This window comes from Cotesia glomerata, linkage group LG1, assembly GCF_020080835.1.
Source record: "Cotesia glomerata isolate CgM1 linkage group LG1, MPM_Cglom_v2.3, whole genome shotgun sequence".
NCBI lineage: Eukaryota > Metazoa > Arthropoda > Insecta > Hymenoptera > Braconidae > Cotesia > Cotesia glomerata.
Window position 1 is genome coordinate 12,181,956 of NC_058158.1, and position 22,001 is coordinate 12,203,956.

Genomic DNA, 22,001 nt, shown 5'->3' on the forward strand with positions numbered 1-22,001 from the left:
AATTATTTTATTAAGAATTTTAATATTTCATGGTAGTATTTATCAATTAAAAGTAGAAATAGTTTTATTTTTAAAATGTCCTTTTAAGGAACGAAATTTTACTTATTTTTTTTTTATTTCTAAACTTTAACTTTTCCTAATTATTATAAGACTTTTGATTGAGAAGATTTAAATTATTAATTTTATTAAATTTTTCATTAAATGATCTATTATAGAATTCAATCTTACCGACATATATACCAGTATCGCCATCTCACAAAAGTCAGAGTAATTTTATTGATATCTTAGCTAGTAAGCCTGACATAAATATTGAGCGCACGTGGTGTGGGTATTTAAACTTAACCTTACTTAAACAGTTAACTTTTAACTATGTAAAATAGTTATTTATTGATATTTTACAAATTATTTATATTGTACTATAAGTGTCATTAAATATTCTGACATTTATTTTAATAAAAAAGTATCATGTCGCGCTTGATAGTTAAAAATTTACCCACAACTGTAAGTACTTAGTTATTTATTTATTTATTATCATTCAATATTCTTTGTTGCTGTAATGGTTTATTTATTAAATTCTAGATCACACAAAAAAGATTCCAAGAAGTATTTGCAGCACATGGTGTTGTGACAGATGTACAATTAAAATATACTAAGGAGGGCAAATTTCGTAAATTCGGATTTGTTGGATTCAAAACTGAGGATGATGCTCAGAGAGCATTAAAATCCTTAAATGACACGTACATTGATACGTCCAAAATTAATGTGCAAGTCTGTGCTGCTCTCGGTATTTATTTTTTTTTATTTTAAAAAATTTACTGTGCAATTTTTTGAATTTATGTTTTTATAATTTTTTTTTAAAACTATAAATTATTAAATGTCTCAATATCACGATCAGTTTTTTCAATTTTAATTTCATTGTATAATTGATAAAAAATTTTTGTTTTTTACATGAGTAATTACACTATTATTTATTCATTATTTAAATTAGTGATGGTATTTATTTTGTTTAATTTATAGGAGATCCTTCCAAACCTAAAGCTTGGAGTAAGTATGCTCCAGATAGTTTAGTGAAACATAAAAAAAAGGTAGAAGTTGAGAAAGATCCAGAGCCTAAGCCAGAAAAGAAGAAAAAAAATAAAAAGAATGAAGAAATAGAAAAATTATTAGAGCAGGTAACTTTACATTTTTTTAAGTCGTTTTTTTTTATTTATTTATTTAATTATTATTTAACGCTATCTGCGATTTACAATATTTTAATAATAATAATAATATTAATATTAATTATAATATAAGTGTAAAAATTTGCTTGAATACAATTTTATTTATTTATTTATTTTATTTGTAAAGAAATGTCTTCGCAAATTTACAACAATATGTTACATTTTCATGTGAAGAATGTTTAAGAGATTTAGAATGTAGAATGTTAATGTTTTGAGAGATTTGAGAGAAGAAAAAAACAAAAAGAAAAAATTTTTAGTAATTCTTAATTGATAATCACTAATTGATAGTTTATTTGACTTGATATATGTAATATTTTAACACAAAAATTAATCTTTTAAAAGTCACTCAACATTTTTATTACTTCTTTTTTAAATGTATTATATTTTGTATTTTAACTTGTTAACTTACGGTATTTAATTTTAGCATAAAGACGATCCATTATTCAGCGACTTTCTAGAAGCCCATCAAGTTTTTCCCACGAAAGAATCAAAAGTAGATCACAAAGAATCCTGGAAAAATGATTTAGGCGCTGAAGATGGTGAAGAAAAAAAAACTGATGGTGGTTCTGAAAATGACTCAGGAGTTGAAGATACCAGCAAAGAATTAGACGTCAATGAAATAGCAAAGAAATTCGAGAAGAAAAAGACGGAGCCAAAAAAAAAGAAAGAACTTTTCACTGTAAAAATAAAAGGTCTAAATGGCTATCATAAGAAAAAAGACATAAAGCTTTTTTTCCATCCGCTGGTACCGAAATCTATAAGAGTGTCGCAGAAGATCAGGGGCTTTGCGTACGCAGGATTCAAAACCGAAACTCAGATGAACAAAGCGCTCAAAAAGGACCGCTGTATTTATGGTGAATAAATTTCTAATTATATTTTTTAAATAAAAATAGTTTTGTAAAAAATTTTTTTAGAGGGCAAGAAGCTGTACGTGAGAAAATACGAGAAGCAGAATGATGGGGCTGTGACCGAGGAAAATGATAATGTAAACTCAAAATGGAAGAAGCAAGAAGAAGCTTTGAAGAATGAAGAGCCAATCGCCGAATCGGGGAGGATTTTTGTTAGAAATCTGGCTTATGTTACTACAGAGGACGACTTGAGAAATTTGTTCGAAAAGTACGGACCTTTGACTGAAGTAAATGTGCCTATCGATAAAGATACTAGAAAATCCAAAGGTTTTGGTACAATTACCTTCATGATGCCGGAACATGCTATCACAGCCTATAATGAACTGGACGGTCAGTCGTTGAATGGCAGGATGTTACATATCTTGCCCGCCAAAGCGGTTGTGTCGGAATCCGAAAAAGGTTACATTTTTTTTTAATTTTTTATAATTGTTTTAGCTGATAAATTACGCGTAAAGTCAATGGGGGTACTACGAATTTTTATTCATATTCAGTTTTAATTTATCTGTTAAAATTGAAACTAAGAAAAATATTGACTAGAAATTTTATTAATTTTTTTTTTTTGATTAGCTTTATAAGAATACTTTTAAAATTAGTTATATTTTTCCAGTCATAATAATATGTATCATAAATAATAATATATCCACATGTGATTTAGATAAAAGTTTTTTTTAAATAAAACGATTGAAAGTTTAATTATTAAAAAGTTACTAAATTATAAAAAGTAAAGGTAGAGATTTTTTTAGTGAAAAAAAAAGTATAAACTTTATTGACAACAGAAAACTACGCGTGATTTTAAAGATAAGTCTGTTAGGAAAAAGTTTTTATAATTTATTGTGTGCTTTATTTATGATTTATTTAATTTAAATAAATTTTAATAGAGGGCTTGAGTTATAAAGAAAAGAAAGAACTTAAGAAAAAAGGAACGGCGAACTCAAGTCATAATTGGAATACATTATTCCTCGGGCAGAATGCTGTTGCGGATGCGATAGCATCTACTTACAATACCACCAAAGAAAAAGTCCTTGAAGATGGAGGAAAAGGAACAAGTGTCGCTGTGAGACTCGCCTTGGGAGAAACCCAGCTGGTGGAAGAGACGAGAAAATTCTTGGAGGAAAACGGCGTAAGACTCGAAGCATTCAATCAACCACCGGATAAGCGATCCACGACTATTATTCTGGTTAAAAATTTGCCCGCCATGACTACTGTTCAGGAACTGAGAGAAACTTTTGCTAAGCACGGTGTGATCGGTAGGATTGTGATGCCGCCTTCTGGAATCACGGGTAAGATAAAAATAATATTAACTAGCAACCTTGCAGTCACTATGTGACTGCCGGGACTTTTGAACTATAAATAAATAAAATTTTGCTTTATCAAATAATGATTTTTGTTAAATTGCACTGTACCTTTTTAACTATTGAGGTTTTTAAAGATATAAGCTCATCCCGATGTTACACTCATCAAGAGCTTTTATTTGAGTACCCTCATGCATTTTGATATATTTTTCATATATAAATATTTAATATATATATAAATATATAAAATATATGAAAAATTGATGTGGGTACTCAAATGTAAGGTCTTGATGAGTGTAACATCGGGATGAGCTTATATCTTTAAAAATGTCAATAGTTTACAAGATACAAGCTCATTTCTTAATTATGTTAAATTGCACTGTAATTTCTCAACTATTGACATTTTTAAAGATATAAGCTCATCCTGATGTTACACTCATCAAGAGCTTTTATTTGAGTACCCACATGCATTTTGATATATTTTTCATATATATATATATATATATATATATATATATATATATATATATATATATATATATATATATATATATGGGTACTCTCAAATAAAGGTCTTGATGAGTGTGGTACTCATGGGATGAGCTTATATCTTTAAAAATGTCAATAGTTTACAAGATACAAGCTCATTTCTTAATTATGTTAAATTGCACTGTAATTTCTCAACTATTGACATTTTTAAAGATATAAGCTCATCTGGATGTTACACTCATCAAGAGCTTTCATTTGAGTACCCACATGCATTTTGATATATTTTTCATATATGCATATACTAGCTGTTACTCGCCCGCTCCGCTGGGCGCTTTATAGAATTGCATTTTTAGATCTAGACTTGAAATTTAATTAGAGTATTATTTTCACTTGCACAGATTCCAAATTCTATCAAATTGATATGCACCTTTTATCCATATAATTATTCTAGCTAATACTCATTGTAACTTTCAATGTCCAATCACTATAACATTCCCGTGTCTTTCTTACAAAAATGAATAATAATTGATATAAAAAAAAATTTGTAATGAGCATTGAAAGTTACCGTTAAAGAAATTGCAGGTCTCATAAGTGAAGAAATCTGCCTAGTATATAAACATAACCAATAGAATTAAAAAATTTATTTTAAACAAATAACAATCGAATATAATAAATTTAGTTACAATAAAATTCATTATTTCTAAGTCAAAAAAATATAGGTTCCAGACAAGTAATCACCAACATATCATATACTAAAACCTTCTCCGAAACACGCTGCATCTTATGGTATAAGTATTATTCCGATCGGTTCAATAGTTTTCGCAGTATAACCGGACAAAAAAACCGACTCGCCATTTATTAGTATAGATATAATATATATAAATATATGAAAAGTTAATGTGGGTACTTAAATGAAAGCTCTCGATGAGTGTAACATCGGGATGAGCTTATATCTTTAAAAATGTAAATATTTCACAAGATAAAAGGTCATTTTTTAATCATGTATCTAGAGATAGAGCATTTTCGAATGCAGCCTAAATACTTATCATCATAAATTGATTATTGGTGAGAATGATATGAAACCTTGAAAAGGCACAACTCCAGGTCAAGACCTATCTAATGATACCAAATTTAACCATAAAAAAACCATTTTATCATATAAATACACTGGCCACAAAATTTTTCTTATTCTCTTAATAATATAGATTTATTTTTTTATTAAAACTTGATCAGATTTAGATGACACGTTAATAATTTTGTTTTTAGCTCTAGTAGAGTACGTTGAGCCGTCAGAAGCCCGAGCGGCGTTTAAGAAATTGGCTTACACTAAATTTAAACACTTGCCACTATATTTGGAGTGGGCGCCAGACAACAGTTTAAATCCGGCAGCAAAATCAATTCCAGGCAATAAATTGTCTGTCGATAAAACCGAAGACAAAGAACAGGTTGAAAAAATCAAACCTGTTGAAAATGAACATGAAGATAATGAAGAAGAAGAAGAAGAAGTCGAACCGGACACTACCATTTTTGTTAAGAATTTGAATTTCTCAACGACGGATGGTCAGTTGAAAGAATACTTCAGCAAATGTGGTAGAATACACTACGCAACAGTTGCCACGAAAAAAGACCCGAAAAACCCGGGAGAGAAACTTTCGATGGGCTACGGATTTGTGAGATACAAATACAAAGCCGACGCAGATCGGGCTTTGAAAGAATTGCAGATGACCTTATTAGAAGGCAAGACGTTGGAGTTGAAACGCTCACAAAGAACATTAGAGTACGTATTTGTTTGAAATTTTAAATGATTTTCACTAGAAGGATGATTAGTTTAAAAGAAAAGTATTAATTAAAATTTTTTGATCAACAGAACGGACGTAAAGACGACGAGAAAAGTGTCAAAAGTGACAGAAGCAACGGGAACTAAAATTCTTATAAGAAACATTCCTTTCCAAGCGAATGTAAACGAAATTACAGAATTATTCAAGTAAGTTTAAGTGGATAAAAAATAGTTATTTAAATATCTGATTGATATTCGAGTTGGGTAATTGATGGACATTTATTTCAGAGCGTTTGGAGAATTGAAAGCTGTTCGTTTGCCCAAGAAGATGGTAGGAGATGGGAATCACCGAGGATTTGGTTTCGTTGAGTATTACACAAAAAGTGATGCCAAGGTAAAATATAAACATCATTTAGATTTAAACACTTTTTAATAGTCAACGACTTGCAGCAATACTTATCACAGTGTCAACATTTGTATCGATTGGTAATGTCTTTTATTAATATTTATTTCAGAAAGCTTTCAAGGCGCTCTGTCAGAGTACTCATTTGTATGGCAGAAGATTAGCGCTGGAATGGGCCCAAACTGACGAAGATATCGACACTATTAGAAAGCGAACCGCTAAGCATTTTCACCCAGGTATTTTTCGATTTCAATTCATTGGAATTTCTTTTTATTGAATTATACTATTATTGTATAATAAATTGTGATTCTCTATGCAAATAAGTATTTAAATTATATATTTCTTCTTATTTTTTACAGAAACAAGCGTCAAGAAAAGTAAAAAAGCTACTGTCGATCCTGAATCACTGGGTCTTGAAGCTGAATCTTAAAAATATAAGATATCCATATTAATATGTAAATAAGAAACAATTTATACACAATAAAGTCCTTTCTTTGTTTTTAATTTATATATCTACGACATTTGTCATTTCGTCTAAAAAAGTTTTCTTTTTTTCTCTAATTTTTTTATCTTTCGTGAATATGTCAAAAATATTCATTTACTTACTTAAGAAGATGAAAATCACAGATGAGTCGAATTCGTTGAGTACTTTACGAAAAGTAATGCGAGGATAAATTTATAAGTAGATTTCATAGAAATCTAATCATTACATTTGTCCTTATGACGGAACTCTTCAAACTGATTCAGAAAATACATATAGTTCAAAAGTTTATTCGAGTTAGTTATTCTTTCGACGATTCACAGGGTCAAGTTCGACGTGCCGAATCGGTCAATTAGTTCAGAAATGACAACAATTAAAAATTTGCAAAAATAGAAAAAAATTACCGTTCTATAAGTTCTTTTTGAAATAACTTTTGAAAATGCAAAATTTCATTTAAAAGCTCATAAATAAGTTTCAATTTTTATGTCACTTTATTCTCTTAGACCGAAAATTTCCCACATATCTGTGACTAGTGATGAAATTTTACGATTCTTCAAGTTTTTAGTAATTTTAAGAAATTTACTTCCAATTCGGCTGTCGACTGGCCTTTTTTTATTTTAAAGATTATTTATCAAACTAGATAAAGATACAGATATATCATACAATACTATGTTATATCTGTCTTGTCGAGATTTAACTCCAAGATTTTATTACCAGTTTTGCTAATTTATTCTTAATTGACTTTTTATTCTCAACTAAACACTTCAAAAACTACCCAGTAGCATAATGCACGATTCTTAATGCAAAGCATTAGAATATGCTTTACGATCGAAAAATTCTGTTTTCCTCTTTTTTAAATATTCAGCAGTCATAAAACTTGCACTTAAGTAAAGAAATAGATCTGTATCTAATATTTACAGAAATTATCTCATATTTTAACTTACATTCATTATAGTACAACAATAGTGAATAAATAATAAAAATTTTTGAATGTCAAGTGCAGCTTTTTGCTTTTCCTTATTCACTATTTTATTGATAAGTTTATTCTGTATAATAGCTAGAGATTTAAATGTATTGTTGTATTGCAAATACCAGCGTTATGCTTAATGGTGACACGCGTAAACATCTCCGGACAAAACATAGAAAAAAAAATACTTTTATTTTTAGGATATTAAAATTGAAATTTATTTATTTTGTCGCGGAGATTATTTACGCGTATCACCACATTAAGATAATTTTAAGGATCTCTAGTAAAGCACGCATTTATATGGCAGAAGATTAGACCCAAATAATCGAAAATGTTAGAAAGTAATCAGCTAACCATTTTCCCCGATATATTTTTCGATTTCATTGCATCGGAATTTCTTTCATCTCATTAATTAAACATACCTTAGTTTCAAATCTAAAAATATAAGTGAGTAAATTTACATAAAATCATTCCTGTTGTTTTCTACCAAAACCACCAATAAGAGTAAAAAAGCCACAATAAACCCCAACTTGGTTCTTCTCGAAGCCAATTCTAAAAATATACCGTCATTAATATGCAAATACACAATAAAACTATTTATCTGTTTACAAACCACAGGTCTTTTGTATTTTTGGCAGCTTTCAGGTTTGACCGCGCGTCAACTTCTTAAACTTCTGATCACGTATTGAAACTTTTCCTTGGATGCTTCTGCCATTTGTCTATCTCTCTCATAAATGTCTCCTCGAACAAGACCTCGAGGCAAACCAGCTCGTGATAATGCCATCATGTATCTAGGGTTCGATAAAATGTTTATTAACTTTCCGAAAGTGTAAATAAGGTAGGATAATATTACTTCTGCTAAAATAAACCGCTAATTACATCAACATCAGTAACTAATTATTTAAATAGCTAATTAATACATAAGTGATGTTTAGATAAAAATATACATACTTACTATAAATTATGTTTCCTACTAGTAGCAATGTTACCAAGTTACACTTGTGCACAAGCAGAATCCAATCTCTGATATGGTGCATATGACAGCGTTATACTTGCATGTATTATATGCATAAGCAGTTTCTAAATAACATCGCAAGTAAAGTACTGAGAGAAGAAATGTTTTCCTTTCACTCCCCCGCCACTTGGACCGGTGCAATGGAACGTCGAAACTCCCGGCTAGTACTACGTATAGATAAGACTCAGTTATTCATGCATTGCATCCTACAGCTTTGTATTAATCACAAATAATAGTTATTGTAAGTATTATTTTTCTAGATATATCGGAAAAAAAAAAAAATTGAATTGGGCACGATTCTCCCACTGGTAATACTCCCGGTGGTATTTGTTGTCCCCGCTCTTTGGTGGGGTTCTCCAGAGTTTAACCGGCGATAAACACCCATGAAAGTAACAGTGCTGTTCCACCTTGGAGTGGCAAACGCGAAAGGGATTTACCTCCGTTTGTTCAGTCCGACATTCTACATCGACGTGAACGCACTTACTTGCGCCAGTGATCATCCAAAGTATTTTTAATAACAGTAAGACTTCCTGCAAAAATTAATTATATTTTAATATAATAATTATAATTCAACAGTCCAAAGACAGTAAAAAAGAAAAAAAATTAATACGTACCAGTGCCGTGCGGGAAGAAAAGTGTCTTTTGCAACAGGATGCGAACTTCCTGAAATTTAAGAAGAAGATTAACTGGGGATCATAACGATGGATTGGGTGAGAATTTAGATATATATTTTTACCTTTAATTGATTAATTTATTAACTTGGTAAAACCTTGAGTTTTAAATTGTGCGTATAAATTGAAGTAGAGCTGATAATTGAAGCGTTATGAGGTCGAAGAGAGCGAGTTGAGTCTGCATACAAGTTTTTGGCGAGCACGCAATCTTGAGGATAGCCAGTACATTACTTTCTGCAGCCAAGGGGCCTTGAGAGTACTTACCGGTATATAGTAATTATAATTATATACTGACCGGAGCCGTTTAAAGCCGCTTGTAAGTCGGATAAAATTCTAATAAGAATGAGAATAGAAATAATAGATAAGGGATAAGTATCCAGCTATTGTATTAATGTACGGTGAATTACGTGATGGTTTCGCAACAGAGGAATCGCGGATGGTATCTCCTATCTCTGAATTCATAATTCACACTGTTGTTACCGAATAACGCTAATAAAAAGTTATGGAATATGGTAAAAAACATAACAGGCGTATTATGGGAGCCATCTATGATAGTCATATCTGTTATTATGTGGGAGAATCTCTGAGTATCGGTTTGTGGGAATAATTAGCTTATTTCTGCCCACTTTTAAGATACTGTTGTGGCAATTAGTTTTGCTTATTGCGAAACTGGAATTATTAATTATCTGTCAATGGTTTTATGTTTAATTTTGTTAAATTGAGACTACCGTGATAAAAAATAAATTTTTAATTAATTATTCATTTGTAATTCATGTAATTTATATAAACCTATCTGAAAGTTAATAATTACGGTAATAAATGATAATTATAAAAGTAAAAGAAATCTAAATTACAAATTACAAAATCTTTCTCGCTTTTTATTTCCGAGGGTAGGAATAGTAATATTTATAATAATAATAAACATCGCGTTATAATTTGTAACATTTGATAATTTATTTAAATCTTATACTTGACACCCGTTTCAGTAATGTAGGAAGTTATTTAATAAAACACGAAGAAATATAAATAATAATACAATTTAGTGTGTCATAATAATTGTCAATGATTTAAGAATTTAATTAAATATTTTCGCAATACTTTCAAAAGAAGAAATTTATATTTTCTATGAGTTTTATTTATTAACACGCCAACACGTGCGTATATGAATATTAAACGATAATAATAATGTAAATATAAATATACAATATTATAATGATGATGATGATGATGATGATGATGATTATATTAATGTATGTGAATAGTGAAAGCGATACGTTAATTTATACGATGAAAACAGAAGGAAGAGCTTGTCAATCGCTTATATTACATACGACCATGATTGCGACCTTCATGTCTTCTCGGCTTATTGCTGGTCAATCTATCGATCAGGTGATCGGGTAAATAACTTTTCCCTGAGATGTATAAATAAATGACCTTCTAGGAGAGATCGGTAAATAATATTACTCGACACATAAATCTCACACTAACGAGGCTCATTAATCTGTCTATTTTGTTTTCGGAAGAAATTCTGCACTCAGAATTACTATAAATTTATTGCACATGGGTCGTTAGACGTTATGTACTGCTATCTTCAAGTAGCTGCTTAGCTAATCCGAAATTTTCTGATTTTTTAAATAACCAATGATAACCCTTGACTAACTTCATCTTTTTCTTTCATAAAGTAATCTAAAAAAGAAAGTGAAATTATTTTATAGGGTAGCGATCGACCTGAATAACTTGGAAAAATGATAAAATTTCAACCTTAGTCGGGAAATTTTATAGTAAATTTTTGATTATTTTTCAATAAACAAAGAAAATTAAATTTAAAATATTCGCTTTGAAGACATGCGTAAGTAATTGAACTAACTTATGAGGAAATGAAAGTTACTAAAAATTAATAATTTTTTTTTATTTATTATCCTTTCAATGCTAGTCAACTGTGCTGTAATGATAGCTGATATTATTTTGTATTACTTAACTTCTCTAATTTCCATTTTTTCAAACTAATGATATATAATAATTAAAAAGTAGGATAAAAATAATTAATAAACAAGGTTAATATTGACTCTGTAATTATTTGTTGTATTTTAAAGAGTTATAAATACTTTATTCAACTAAATTTAATTTTTCAATCACACAAAAATCTGTAAAAGATTGACTCAATAAATTATAGTCACAAAAAGTTCATGCAGTTTTTTTATAGTAATTTAAAATTATGATGAAAGTTTTATTTGAAGGGATAATTTAAAAATTTAATATTTATTTTTTCAGTAGGTCTTTGAATTTTATCTAAAGTCAGGAAATTTTAAAGTAAACTTTTAAACGTCACTCTGTTATAGCTTAAAAATTTTTTCCAAGTGTCTTCTAATGATCGATAAATTTTTTAGATTCATAATAAATTTTGATTTTTAGCTTATTTATCCGCTGTCTTCTTTTTCACGTACTTTTTTAAACTAAAAAAAAAAGTTTAATTTAAATTTCTAAATGACAAAAAAATCATTTATAGTTTTTCAAATGCTATTAGTAAAGTTAAATTCTTCTCGGCAAATTTTGTAGTAATAGCTTGTAAGAAAGTAATTTTCGCGTAAAAATAACTCCCGAGAGATTACCTAAGAATCCAAGTGAAGCTTAATGATGGTTTCTGTAAAAAGCACAACTATAGTTCTTCATTTCACACGTTTTATCACTTTGATGACAAGTAATTTTCTTGACTTGCAATTTTTGTTTTATCAGTAACTCCTGAAATTTTTTTCGAGTCAGAGATTCCTAAAATAGTCTTCCAATTTTCACCCTGTTTTATCATTTTATCATTACGTAGATTGAAAAAAAAAAAAAAATAAATAAAGTTATCAATATCAATTGAGTAATATTAGATGAACAAATTAAAAGTTTCCGATTTAAAATGGCGGATTTAAAGTAGCCGTCAACGGCATCGAAAGTTCTTGTTATATTATTCCACGTCGATGGATCGAATGTGAGATTTAGACACAGGGACAGTCAGCTGGTTGACCTTTTGCGGTTAATGCCGACGGGTCTTGAACGACGTTTAATTATTTAAACCTCCTCTTAAGTTTATCTTCGTCCAGTCTTGTACGAGAAAGGGGCTCGTGTCATCCGGTTCGAGTATTAAAATACATTTAAAAAAGCATTCAATCATGTGAATGAATAATTATTTGAGAAAATTAAACTATAAAATTTCACTTTGTAATTTCACGTTCCCCATATAATATGTGTGTCAATGATCACACGAGAGACTATTAAATACATGATACAGTAATTTTTAATTAAACGGTTTATCCTGAGGCTGGATGGTGATTAGCGAAAAAATGATAATTGATATATGTATTTATTTATTTCCTGTTAAAAATATAGGTCCGATAAGACTTGCCGCAATCCCTGGAGCTAATCCCGATGAAAGTAAAAGTTTGTTTAATTCTGTGGAGCTCTAAACAACTCTGACACTAATGGCTACCAGAATCTTTGATGTTAAATGCTTTGAGGAATGTAAATTTAAATGAAAAACCATCGCAATATTCTCAACTTATCCTGGAGAATTTTTTAAAAGAAAATCTCCGAGTTTATCAACGAAGAAAACAAACAATACTTCACGTTTAATTTCTCCAGCATTGTCCCGATATTTCTCGAGCGACCTTGGGAAAATATTTTTATTTTCATTACAAACCTGTTTAGTTTCTTAACTTTTCATTTTTATTGACAATTATTGAGCATTATGAGTCGCTAATGGTCTTTCAGTGAAAAACAACAGAATAAATTAATAAAATATTGAAAATTTGAATTATAAAAACTTTTAATCAGCAGTTAGAGTAATAAATAAATGGTTAATGTACCAGCGATGTAACAGCGTAATAAGAGATTATTACGTTTGACGTCGCGCCGAAACGCCCGAGAAAGTCGATTCAAACGGGCCCCATATTATATCTTTCTGCTACAACTTCTTTATATATATATTTCTATACATTTATATATTTATATATCGTGCGTTCCTTATTTATTTCTTTCTTTCTTGCTTTCTCTTTACACACGTTGCATAACAAGGAGTGGAGTGTCGAGAATACGCATAGTTCTCTGCCACAAAATAATCAAAAATTTGTCTCTTTTTATTTACCCGGTCAAATACCTCGAAATTTTTTGTCTGTAAAAGGTCATTTAAAGTCTTAAGAGATATTGAAGATTAAGGTAGTTGTAGCGTGATAGGCATTTCAACAGAAAATTATGAAATTTTTTTTATTGAAAGATAAATATATTAATAATTCACTACCAAAATTTCAGATCAATTGACCGCACCGTTTTTGAGTAATTAATTTTCGAAATTGTGTCTTTTACACGTAGAGGTATAGAGAGATGGTAAAGTTAGTATGAAATCTTCCATACCACTCGAGTGGGCCAAAGATTTCATACTAACTTTATCATCTCTCTATACCGCTACGTGTAAAAGATGCAATTTCAAAAATTAATTACTCAAAAACGGTGCGGTCAATTGATCTGAAATTTTGGTAGTGAATTATTAATATATTTATCTTTCAATAAAAAAAATTTCATAATTTTCTGTTGAAATGCCTATCACGCTACAACTACCTTAAATAATTTTAAATCTTTATTCTTTATTTAGAAAATTTTAATTCACAGAAGAAAAATTTGAATAAATTTTATTGAAGTTCTTAACCTTTAGTCGAAAGTTATAAGAAAATTTTTTGGAGGATTTAATTTTGAAAATTATGAGTAAAAGTTTAAATTCTGTGTCAAATATTAAAAATATAATAAATTTAAGTTCAAGAAAAACGCTTTTACACTGAGAGAAAAAATTTCTTTTCAAAAAAATGGGCAATGTTATGACAAGACATTAATTTGTTAAAATTTTTTAACTGTAGCAATCAAAATTTTACTCAGTTACTTTCTTGTTGATAAAAAGTTTTTTAGATTTGGGAAAAAACAATTTTGGGTGAAAATTCGCGTTGTTTATTTCAAATTAATTTTTCCCAAATCGTAAAAAATTTTTTTCGACAAGAAAATTACTTTGAACAAAATTTTGATTTTTTCAGCTAAAAAACAAAATTATTAGAAATTTTGACAAATTAATTTCTTGTCATAACAATGTCCATTTTTTTCAAAAGAAATTTTTTCTCTCAGTTTATAGCAAAATATACCAAAAAATAGTTTTGAATGATTTTTAAGCAGCTTAAAATAAAAAATAAAGTGATTAACAAAAAAATTATTTGATTGTAAAAAGAATCATTAGATTTTTAATAGAATTAATTAAAATATTTTATTGATACATATTTTTAAAATTAAAATATTTTGTAAAGCATTTTAAACTTGTTTTACAATAAAATAAACTTTTTGTTCAAATTTTCAACTAATTGAAAGTAATTTTCTACTTTTCCTTTTAGTTTGTTATTAAAGTATTTTTTTTTTAATTATTAAAATTTTTAATTATTTTCAAATTTTTTAGTGTAATTAAAAACGAAAGGCAAAACATTGAAATTTTTTATTCAATTATAAAAAACGAACAAGGTTTACTATAATTGAAAGAATGATATATATTTCACTTGTAAAATTAATCATTTTTTTTTTTTTTTATTCTAAAAACATTTATCCTGTACAAGACATCAAAATAAAGTTATAAAATTATTATAGTGTCATCAATCCTTGATACGTGTGCAAATTTTCAAATTAATTAGATGATTTAAAGTCGATAAAAATAACGTTGAAAGATTCCGTTACTTACTTACAAGTCAAGCTTATAAAAACGTGTTGAAAAAATGATAAGAGATTAAACAAAGTTGGAAAAACGATCAAATTAATTTAAAAAAAACAGCAATTAGTTTCAGTCATTTTAGCACTCATTTTTCGCTAACAATTCATAATATTCCAAAGTAAAAAAAACTTTTTCAAGTTTATAAAAATGGAAATAGTCATTGTGAAGCTCGAAGATATTAATGACCTAAAATTTAATACTCTAATTCTGCAGTTAAATATAAAAACTTTAAAAAAAAAATTTGATTCAACAATTCAAATTAAATAAATGAATTGACCTAGAGATCAAAATTCAGCAGCACATTTCTTTCACCAGCAATTAACGCTAACAAAACATAAAACATTCTCGAGTACAATGTAGTGAGTCAATTAAAACTTGTATAATAGACAATTCTTTTACAATAGACTTGTAAATCTCCAATTATCATAATTCCTATTGAAATTATAAATACTTTTCTTCTTTGTAACATATTTTTCTAACGCAAAGTTAGGTGATATGAATCGGCAAATTTAATTCATTATTATAAATATTATATTTCAGTAGAAAAATTAGGTTTCGAGAAAGCAGCATGGAGAACAATTAAATAATTAGATAACAGATTGAATAGAAAAAAAGATATTTATCAAACTAGTCAAGTGGAACAAAAATTTAAATAAATATTTTTCTTGGAATTAATAATTTATTTTTTGAATTAAAGACTGGCTTGGTCCCGGAAGAAAATATTTCGTAGCCTTTTGGGCACGTTTCTTCGATGCGTGACGACTACTAACATGTCTTTAGGTACATCCGCGTTTGGAAGGGCCATTGTTCTCGATAAATATAAATGTCTACAAGATTTGATTATTAATTGATTAATAAAATAAAATATGTATGATATAATAATTGTGACGTTGCAGAGAAACGGGAGCCTGTACTTCCTGTGGCTGGTGCTGGGACTGGCGTCGATTAACGGTAAGTAATCGATAAATATTGTACAAAGCAATTGTAATTTTTTGTAAAGACATAGTTACAGTGTTACTGTTGTTGTTTCTCTATTAATTCTTCCGACAAACGAAAGTCCAAGGCGAGACTAAAAATTTCTCTACGTGTAAGTCGCGGTTTCACTCCCGACCATTTACGTACGTTTTATTCCTATAAAGCGCAGCATGCGTGATGTCCATGTCTCAATAGCTTTTCTTTATACTATACTACATAATAAAATACCAATACCAATTTTAATTTCAAATCTAAATCGATTCTTAAATATATATCATAACCCATTTATTTACTCGATATAAATTACTCGTGATCATGATTATGCAAAATTATTAAAATATTATAAATTTATTCAACTAGGATATGCGGAGAAAAAAGTTGTTTGTTATTATACCAACTGGTCGATATACAGGCCAGGCACGGCCAAGTTTTCACCTGAAAATATAAATCCCTATCTGTGTACGCATCTTATTTACGCTTTTGGAGGGTTTACGAAAGACAATACGCTCAAACCGTTTGATAAGTATCAAGACATTGAAAAAGGTAATTTTTAATTATATATTTATTTATTTTTAGATTATTTTAATTGTATAAATAGTTGATGATTTTTTTTTGGTATTAAATTTTTATATAGCAAAAGTTTTAAAGTATTTACAAGTTTTTAAAAGTATAAAATGATACTTAAGAAAAAAAATGGGTGTAAAGGCTTCAAAAAATTCTTTTTTTTTGTTTTTATGAGTCGCTTGTAAAATTACTCAAAAATATACTCTTAAAATTTCAAAACGAAATCAAGACAGTATTCTATTAGTGGACGCTCCAAGAAAAAACTATTTTTAAAGATTTTTATGAGATTATGAATGAAGATATTGATGTTGGATTTGTTGAGTTTAGTTAATACACTTTTGAAATACATTAAAAAAATTTTTATTATATATTTTATGACTTTTTAATATAAAAAATTCTATTTCAATAGCACGTTTCGATTAGTGAGTGAGTCTGCGCTGGTGTTAAAATTTCGAAAATGGGCCATTAAAAATGAAAAAATTTTGAGTGTTTAGATTCTATATATCACTAGAGACCAGCTGCACTAAGATTTTTGATTTACATCTGAAAATAAAAAAAAATGGCGGCAAAAATTGGAAAAAACAAAATTGTATGTTTTTTCACAGTTTTTTGCAAAAAATGATGAAAAACGAAAATTTTAAACAACTTTTGTTCAGCCGATTTCTACAAATCCCCGTTTAAGAAATCTAATTATTTGAAATAATTCAATTAATATAAAGTGTTTATCTTTATCCCAAGCGGCATAAAAATTTTTTGGTAATAATTTGTTGAATTTAAGTTAACAATTATTAATTTTTGATTTCTTGTTAAATAAAATTTACCAAAAAGTTAACAGTTTTCTATGTGACGCTTGGGATATTAGTCGAATAATTTTAAATTGTTTTTAATTATTTCAAATTAGTTTTCTTAATCAGGGATATACAAAATATGTGATTAAAATTTTAAAACAATAATTTCAGTAGTTATTGAAATTTTAGCACTGATTGGTGTAAAAATGTGGTTTCTTAGAAAAACGCGTTTAAAGTTTTTTAAACCTTATTAGCGCGCCCACGTAGTTACATCTAAGGCGCGGAAAAGTACAATTAGATTGCTTGGATCGAATTAAAATTCTGAGAGAGTACTCTTGAACATATTTATTTAAAAAAAAAAATTCTTTAAAGTTTACAAATATAATACTGTTTTAAATTTTAATTATTGTAAATCATATTATTATTATTGTTATACTCTTTTAGTAATTAAATAATTATTTTAAAGTAAATGATTTTTAGATTAAAATTCATATCATAATTTAAAAATAATAATGTTTATTTAGTTCTTTCGTAAGCAATATTAATATAGTAATGAACTTGATGAAGAATAATAGCTCAGTGTTTTTTGTTAAGCAAACAATCTTTAATAAGCAATGCATTACAATAATATAAATGAAATTGTAAGCAAGATAATGATAGCATTGACTCGAGCTTTTTAATGTAAATTATACTGAATTATTTAACATAAATGATTGTATAAAATAATTACAAATAAAACTTTGTATACAGAGCCTGAAGTGATAATTTGCTTAAAATATAGATCACTATACCAAAAATAGAGATCAATTATCTTTCATAAAGTTCATTATAATTTTAATGTAAGATCAGAACTCCAAATCAAATTGAATTGTACATTATTATGATAATAATAGGTGGATATGCCAAGTTTAATGGTCTGAAAACCTACAATAAGAAACTAAAAACGATGCTGGCGATAGGAGGGTGGAATGAAGGTTCTTCACGATTTTCTCCGATGGTAGCAGATCCAGAGAGACGTCGAGCGTTGGTTAAAAACGCAGTTAAATTTTTGCGTCAGAATCACTTTGATGGACTGGACCTCGATTGGGAGTACCCGGCTTTCCGAGATGGCGGGAAGCCGAGGGATAAAAATAATTACGCGGATCTTGTCCAGGTAATGTAATTGATTTTTAATCGAGAGAAGAACTATGTTATTAGTTATAAGCTCGAGTAATTAAATAGAAGATAATAATCTAATCCGATGTTACTGAAATTCGACTTGGCCCCGATCGATTTAGGAACTGAGGCAAGAATTCGAGAGGGAATCATCGAAGACTGGACGACCGAGATTGCTTCTTTCTATGGCAATACCCGCGGGTATTGAGTATCTGGAGAAAGGATACGATTTGGCAAGACTCAATGAGTACCTAGATTTCTTCAATCTTCTATCCTACGACTACCACTCGGCATTTGAACCTGCCGTTAATCATCATTCCCCGCTCTACGGGCTCGAGGAGGACAACGAGTATAATTATGACAACGAACTCACTGTCGTAAGCTATTTTTATTTATAAATTAGTTTTGTACTTACCTTAAATTAGTCAGATTAAACTCGTCTCTGGGTGATTAGATGTCATGTGATCTGATGAGAAATTATTAACAGTCATTTTTGTAATTCCAGGATTTTACAATGTCTTATTTACTTAAACATCACGTTTCTCCGGACAAATTAATCTTGGGAATCCCAACTTACGGACGCTCGTACACTCTATACAATCAAGACGCTACTGCGATTGGCTCTCCGGCAGATGGTCCGGGAGAAGAAGGAGACGCTACTAGAGAAAAAGGATACCTTGCTTATTATGAGGTTAATTAATTTTTAATTTACTATTCTTTGGTAAGCTATTACAGTGCAATTTTTTTATTACCTGGTTTTATTGCAGATCTGCGAAAATGTTAAGTCAACTCAGTGGGAAGTCGTGCAGCCTAATCCAAAAGCCATGGGTCCGTATGCTTTCAAAGGCAATCAATGGGTCGGTTATGATGATGAAGATATTGTCAGAATGAAGTCTCTGTATGTTATTGAAAAGAACTTGGGCGGTATCATGTTTTGGGCGATTGACAATGATGATTTCCGTGGTAATTGTCATGGTCGTCCGTACCCACTTATTGAGGCGGCCAAGGAAGCCTTGTTAAGTGCAATTGAGTAAGTTATTTATTTACTAACAGTCAGTCGCTTGCTTCGCTAGTTTCAACTTGAGATTGGTTTTAAGTTTTTAGTAGAACAAATTTTCAATTTTACATCAGTATTTATCCGCAATTAAGGTCTTGACTTTTTGTAAACGTTTAGAATTTTTTATTTGCAAAAATAAATTATGTCAATATTATTGAAATATATCTTATAGGTTGATTTTAACGAATAAAAATGACTTTTAGTATTATATATTGACGTTTCTTTAAAAAAAAAAAAAAAAAAAAAAAAAAAAAAACTAATATAAAATTTCTATAATTGTAATTGAAATTTTATTAAACTTAAATTATATCCAATTAAAAACATTTTCTACAAAAGGATAGTTCACCATCTATCGTATAGGTACTAAAACCTCTGAAAGAACCTGCAGTTCTCGGCACGATTGTTTTATATAAACAGTGCCATGATTTGAAGGGCGATTTATATAAATCTCGATGAAATAAGACGAAAAGTAAAGATAAAACTTTACGATATCTCGCTTAGTTTTTGAGATATCAAAATACTCGAATATCTAAAAAAAAAGATAAGAAAATTTTATTTTTAAATATTTTTATCTTGATATGTTTTAAAATTAAAAAAAAAAAAAAAAAAAAAAAAGGAGCCGTGAAACTTTTGCTATGAAAAATCTGGAAAACAATTGGGTCTTGCTACGTTGTCATGCCGACTTATTGACTATAAAAATGAAGGAACATCAAAATTAATTATATATTTTACTTATAAAAAAAATTTTATTATTATTTAGAAATGAACAAACGACACAGAAACCAAAATCAGGACTCAGGAAAAAAACCAGACCTCAACTCAGTAGCCAAAGGTCAAACGACTCCAATAACAGACGAGCAAGACCTGAAAAACAAAGACCTACTACAACTCAGTCTCCAAGAAAACGAGTTTCCCAGAGAACCGAGTCTAACGCTCGAAACCGGGGAAGTTCAGAAGAAACCGAGGACCGGAAAGTTGAAGACGAAGGCAACGCTATTAGACAAACCAGTGGTCAATGGAAATCGAACCAGAGAAACCGATCGAGCAAAGGAACAAATCGTAGAAAGGTTCAGACGACTGAGAGGTATGAAGAACCAATTGAAGAAGAAGCTAGAGAATCCACGAGTGGCAGATTGACGACACCGGAACCTCCTACTACTCCTGATCCTGGAAGTGGTAAGTCTCTTTTATTAATGTCATTTGTTAATTACGGCAATTTTTACTTGAATATGTAGAAAGTTTATAATTATATTTATTGTTATTACTCACATAGATTTCAAATGCGAAGATGAAGGATTTTTCTCTCACCCGCGAGACTGTAAGAAATATTTCTGGTGCCTCGACAGCGGCCCGGGAGGTCTCGGTATCGTTGCTCATCAATTCACATGTCCGTCGGGATTAGTATTCAACAAAGCCGCAGACTCGTGCGACTATCCCAGGAATGTTGTTTGTCCAAAAGCGAAAACCAAAGCCGCCACAACAACTCCCAAAGCTCCGGTCACTACTACGAGCCGGCCGACCACCACGACGAGACGTACCACGACTACAGAAGAGACGAATTCTGCCGAAGAGTACGAGTATGAAGAAGACGAAAATGCGACTGACGAAGAAATTATTGAAGAAATAAAAAGTACGACCTCGAGACCGCTGATTTACAAAACGATATCGAGGAATAAGCCAACGACTACGACTACGGAAGCTACTGAAGCTCCAACGACGAATCCCCCGAGGATTTTCAAGCCGAATTCCGCGAAAGTCTTCGATCTAGAAGATGAAGAGGACCCGAGAGTCATCAAGGAACTTATTGAGCTAATCAAAAAAGCTGGAGGCTTGGAACAGTTGGAACGCCAGCTGAATATCCAGGAGAAGAGTCCAATGAGAAAGTCCGACACTGGAGACGACGGACAAGTCGTCACTCCGGCGACAATCAGCCGCAGTTTGTACGAAAGAGTCCTCAGTCGGCAGGCAAACAAAGTCAACCATTTGTTCGGGCCGACTACTCAGAGATCTACCACCGAGGAATCCAAAAAGATCAAGAGCGAAACGCAAAATGGACCAGGTGGAGCGCAGTTCGAAGGTCTAGATGACGTTCCGGAAGTAAAAAGTCTCAGACGCACTAAAAAACCACAGTATGTTACTATAGAAAGACAAAGGTATAAAACACGGAAGAATTTTATTATATCTAGGTTTTAAAAACTCAACTGAGAAACTTAACGTGTTTTTGTTACAGACCTTCCACCACTCCGGTATTTGAAGATGAGTTCGACGAAGAAGAACTGGCGGATGAAAGCTCCGAGCAAGACAATGCGGATGTTGCGTCCTCTGAAGAGCAAACGGTTAGCGACCTTCCGGAAAGTAGAAAAGACTCGGCTAAGAAAGTGACGCCTAATTACGTAAACATTCGTCGTAGTCGTCCGACTACTCCTGCGTAAGTTAAATATTTTAATTGCTCAGTAATTACTG

At 30.0% G+C, this 22,001-nt stretch overlaps 2 protein-coding genes and 1 long non-coding RNA gene across 3 annotated transcripts; 2 read left to right on the forward strand and 1 right to left on the reverse strand.

Annotated features, from left to right (window-relative positions):
- The first annotated feature begins 292 nt into the window (after positions 1-292).
- LOC123258459 (probable RNA-binding protein 19) lies at positions 293-6,597 on the forward strand. Its single transcript, XM_044718464.1, has 11 exons — positions 293-501; positions 580-784; positions 1,018-1,172; positions 1,645-2,074; positions 2,135-2,527; positions 3,007-3,408; positions 5,176-5,686; positions 5,777-5,893; positions 5,975-6,080; positions 6,202-6,325; positions 6,449-6,597. Exons 1-11 carry the CDS (start codon positions 466-468, stop codon positions 6,517-6,519), a joined length of 2,550 nt encoding a protein of 849 aa, XP_044574399.1. The 5' UTR covers positions 293-465; the 3' UTR covers positions 6,520-6,597.
- Positions 6,598-6,726: 129 nt separating this feature from the next.
- On the reverse strand, positions 6,727-8,775 carry LOC123258490. Its single transcript, XR_006508080.1, has 3 exons — positions 8,493-8,775; positions 8,151-8,328; positions 6,727-8,089 (listed from the first exon to the last, which is right to left on the reverse strand). It is a non-coding gene; the product is annotated as an uncharacterized LOC123258490 (long non-coding RNA).
- A 226-nt stretch (positions 8,776-9,001) lies between these two features.
- Positions 9,002-21,981, forward strand: LOC123258449 (endochitinase-like). The gene is made up of 10 exons (XM_044718453.1): positions 9,002-9,262; positions 15,896-15,950; positions 16,335-16,517; positions 18,220-18,479; positions 18,604-18,858; positions 18,987-19,172; positions 19,249-19,511; positions 20,299-20,714; positions 20,812-21,691; positions 21,769-21,981. Exons 1-10 carry the CDS (start codon positions 9,254-9,256, stop codon positions 21,968-21,970), a joined length of 2,709 nt encoding a protein of 902 aa, XP_044574388.1. The 5' UTR covers positions 9,002-9,253; the 3' UTR covers positions 21,971-21,981.
- Positions 21,982-22,001: the final 20 nt, after the last annotated feature.

Bases quoted from the DNA above. Each gene is read 5' to 3' on its own strand.
- LOC123258459 (XM_044718464.1), top strand. From the start codon at position 466: ATGTCGCGCTTGATAGTTAAAAATTTACCCACAACT. The intron at 3,409-5,175 runs GTAAGATAAAAA...TTTTGTTTTTAG, and splicing joins GCCGCCTTCTGGAATCACGG to CTCTAGTAGAGTACGTTGAG. The intron at 5,894-5,974 runs GTAAGTTTAAGT...CATTTATTTCAG, and splicing joins GAAATTACAGAATTATTCAA to AGCGTTTGGAGAATTGAAAG.
- LOC123258449 (XM_044718453.1), top strand. The intron at 15,951-16,334 runs GTAAGTAATCGA...TTATTCAACTAG, and splicing joins GGGACTGGCGTCGATTAACG to GATATGCGGAGAAAAAAGTT. The intron at 19,173-19,248 runs GTTAATTAATTT...GTTTTATTGCAG, and splicing joins GATACCTTGCTTATTATGAG to ATCTGCGAAAATGTTAAGTC.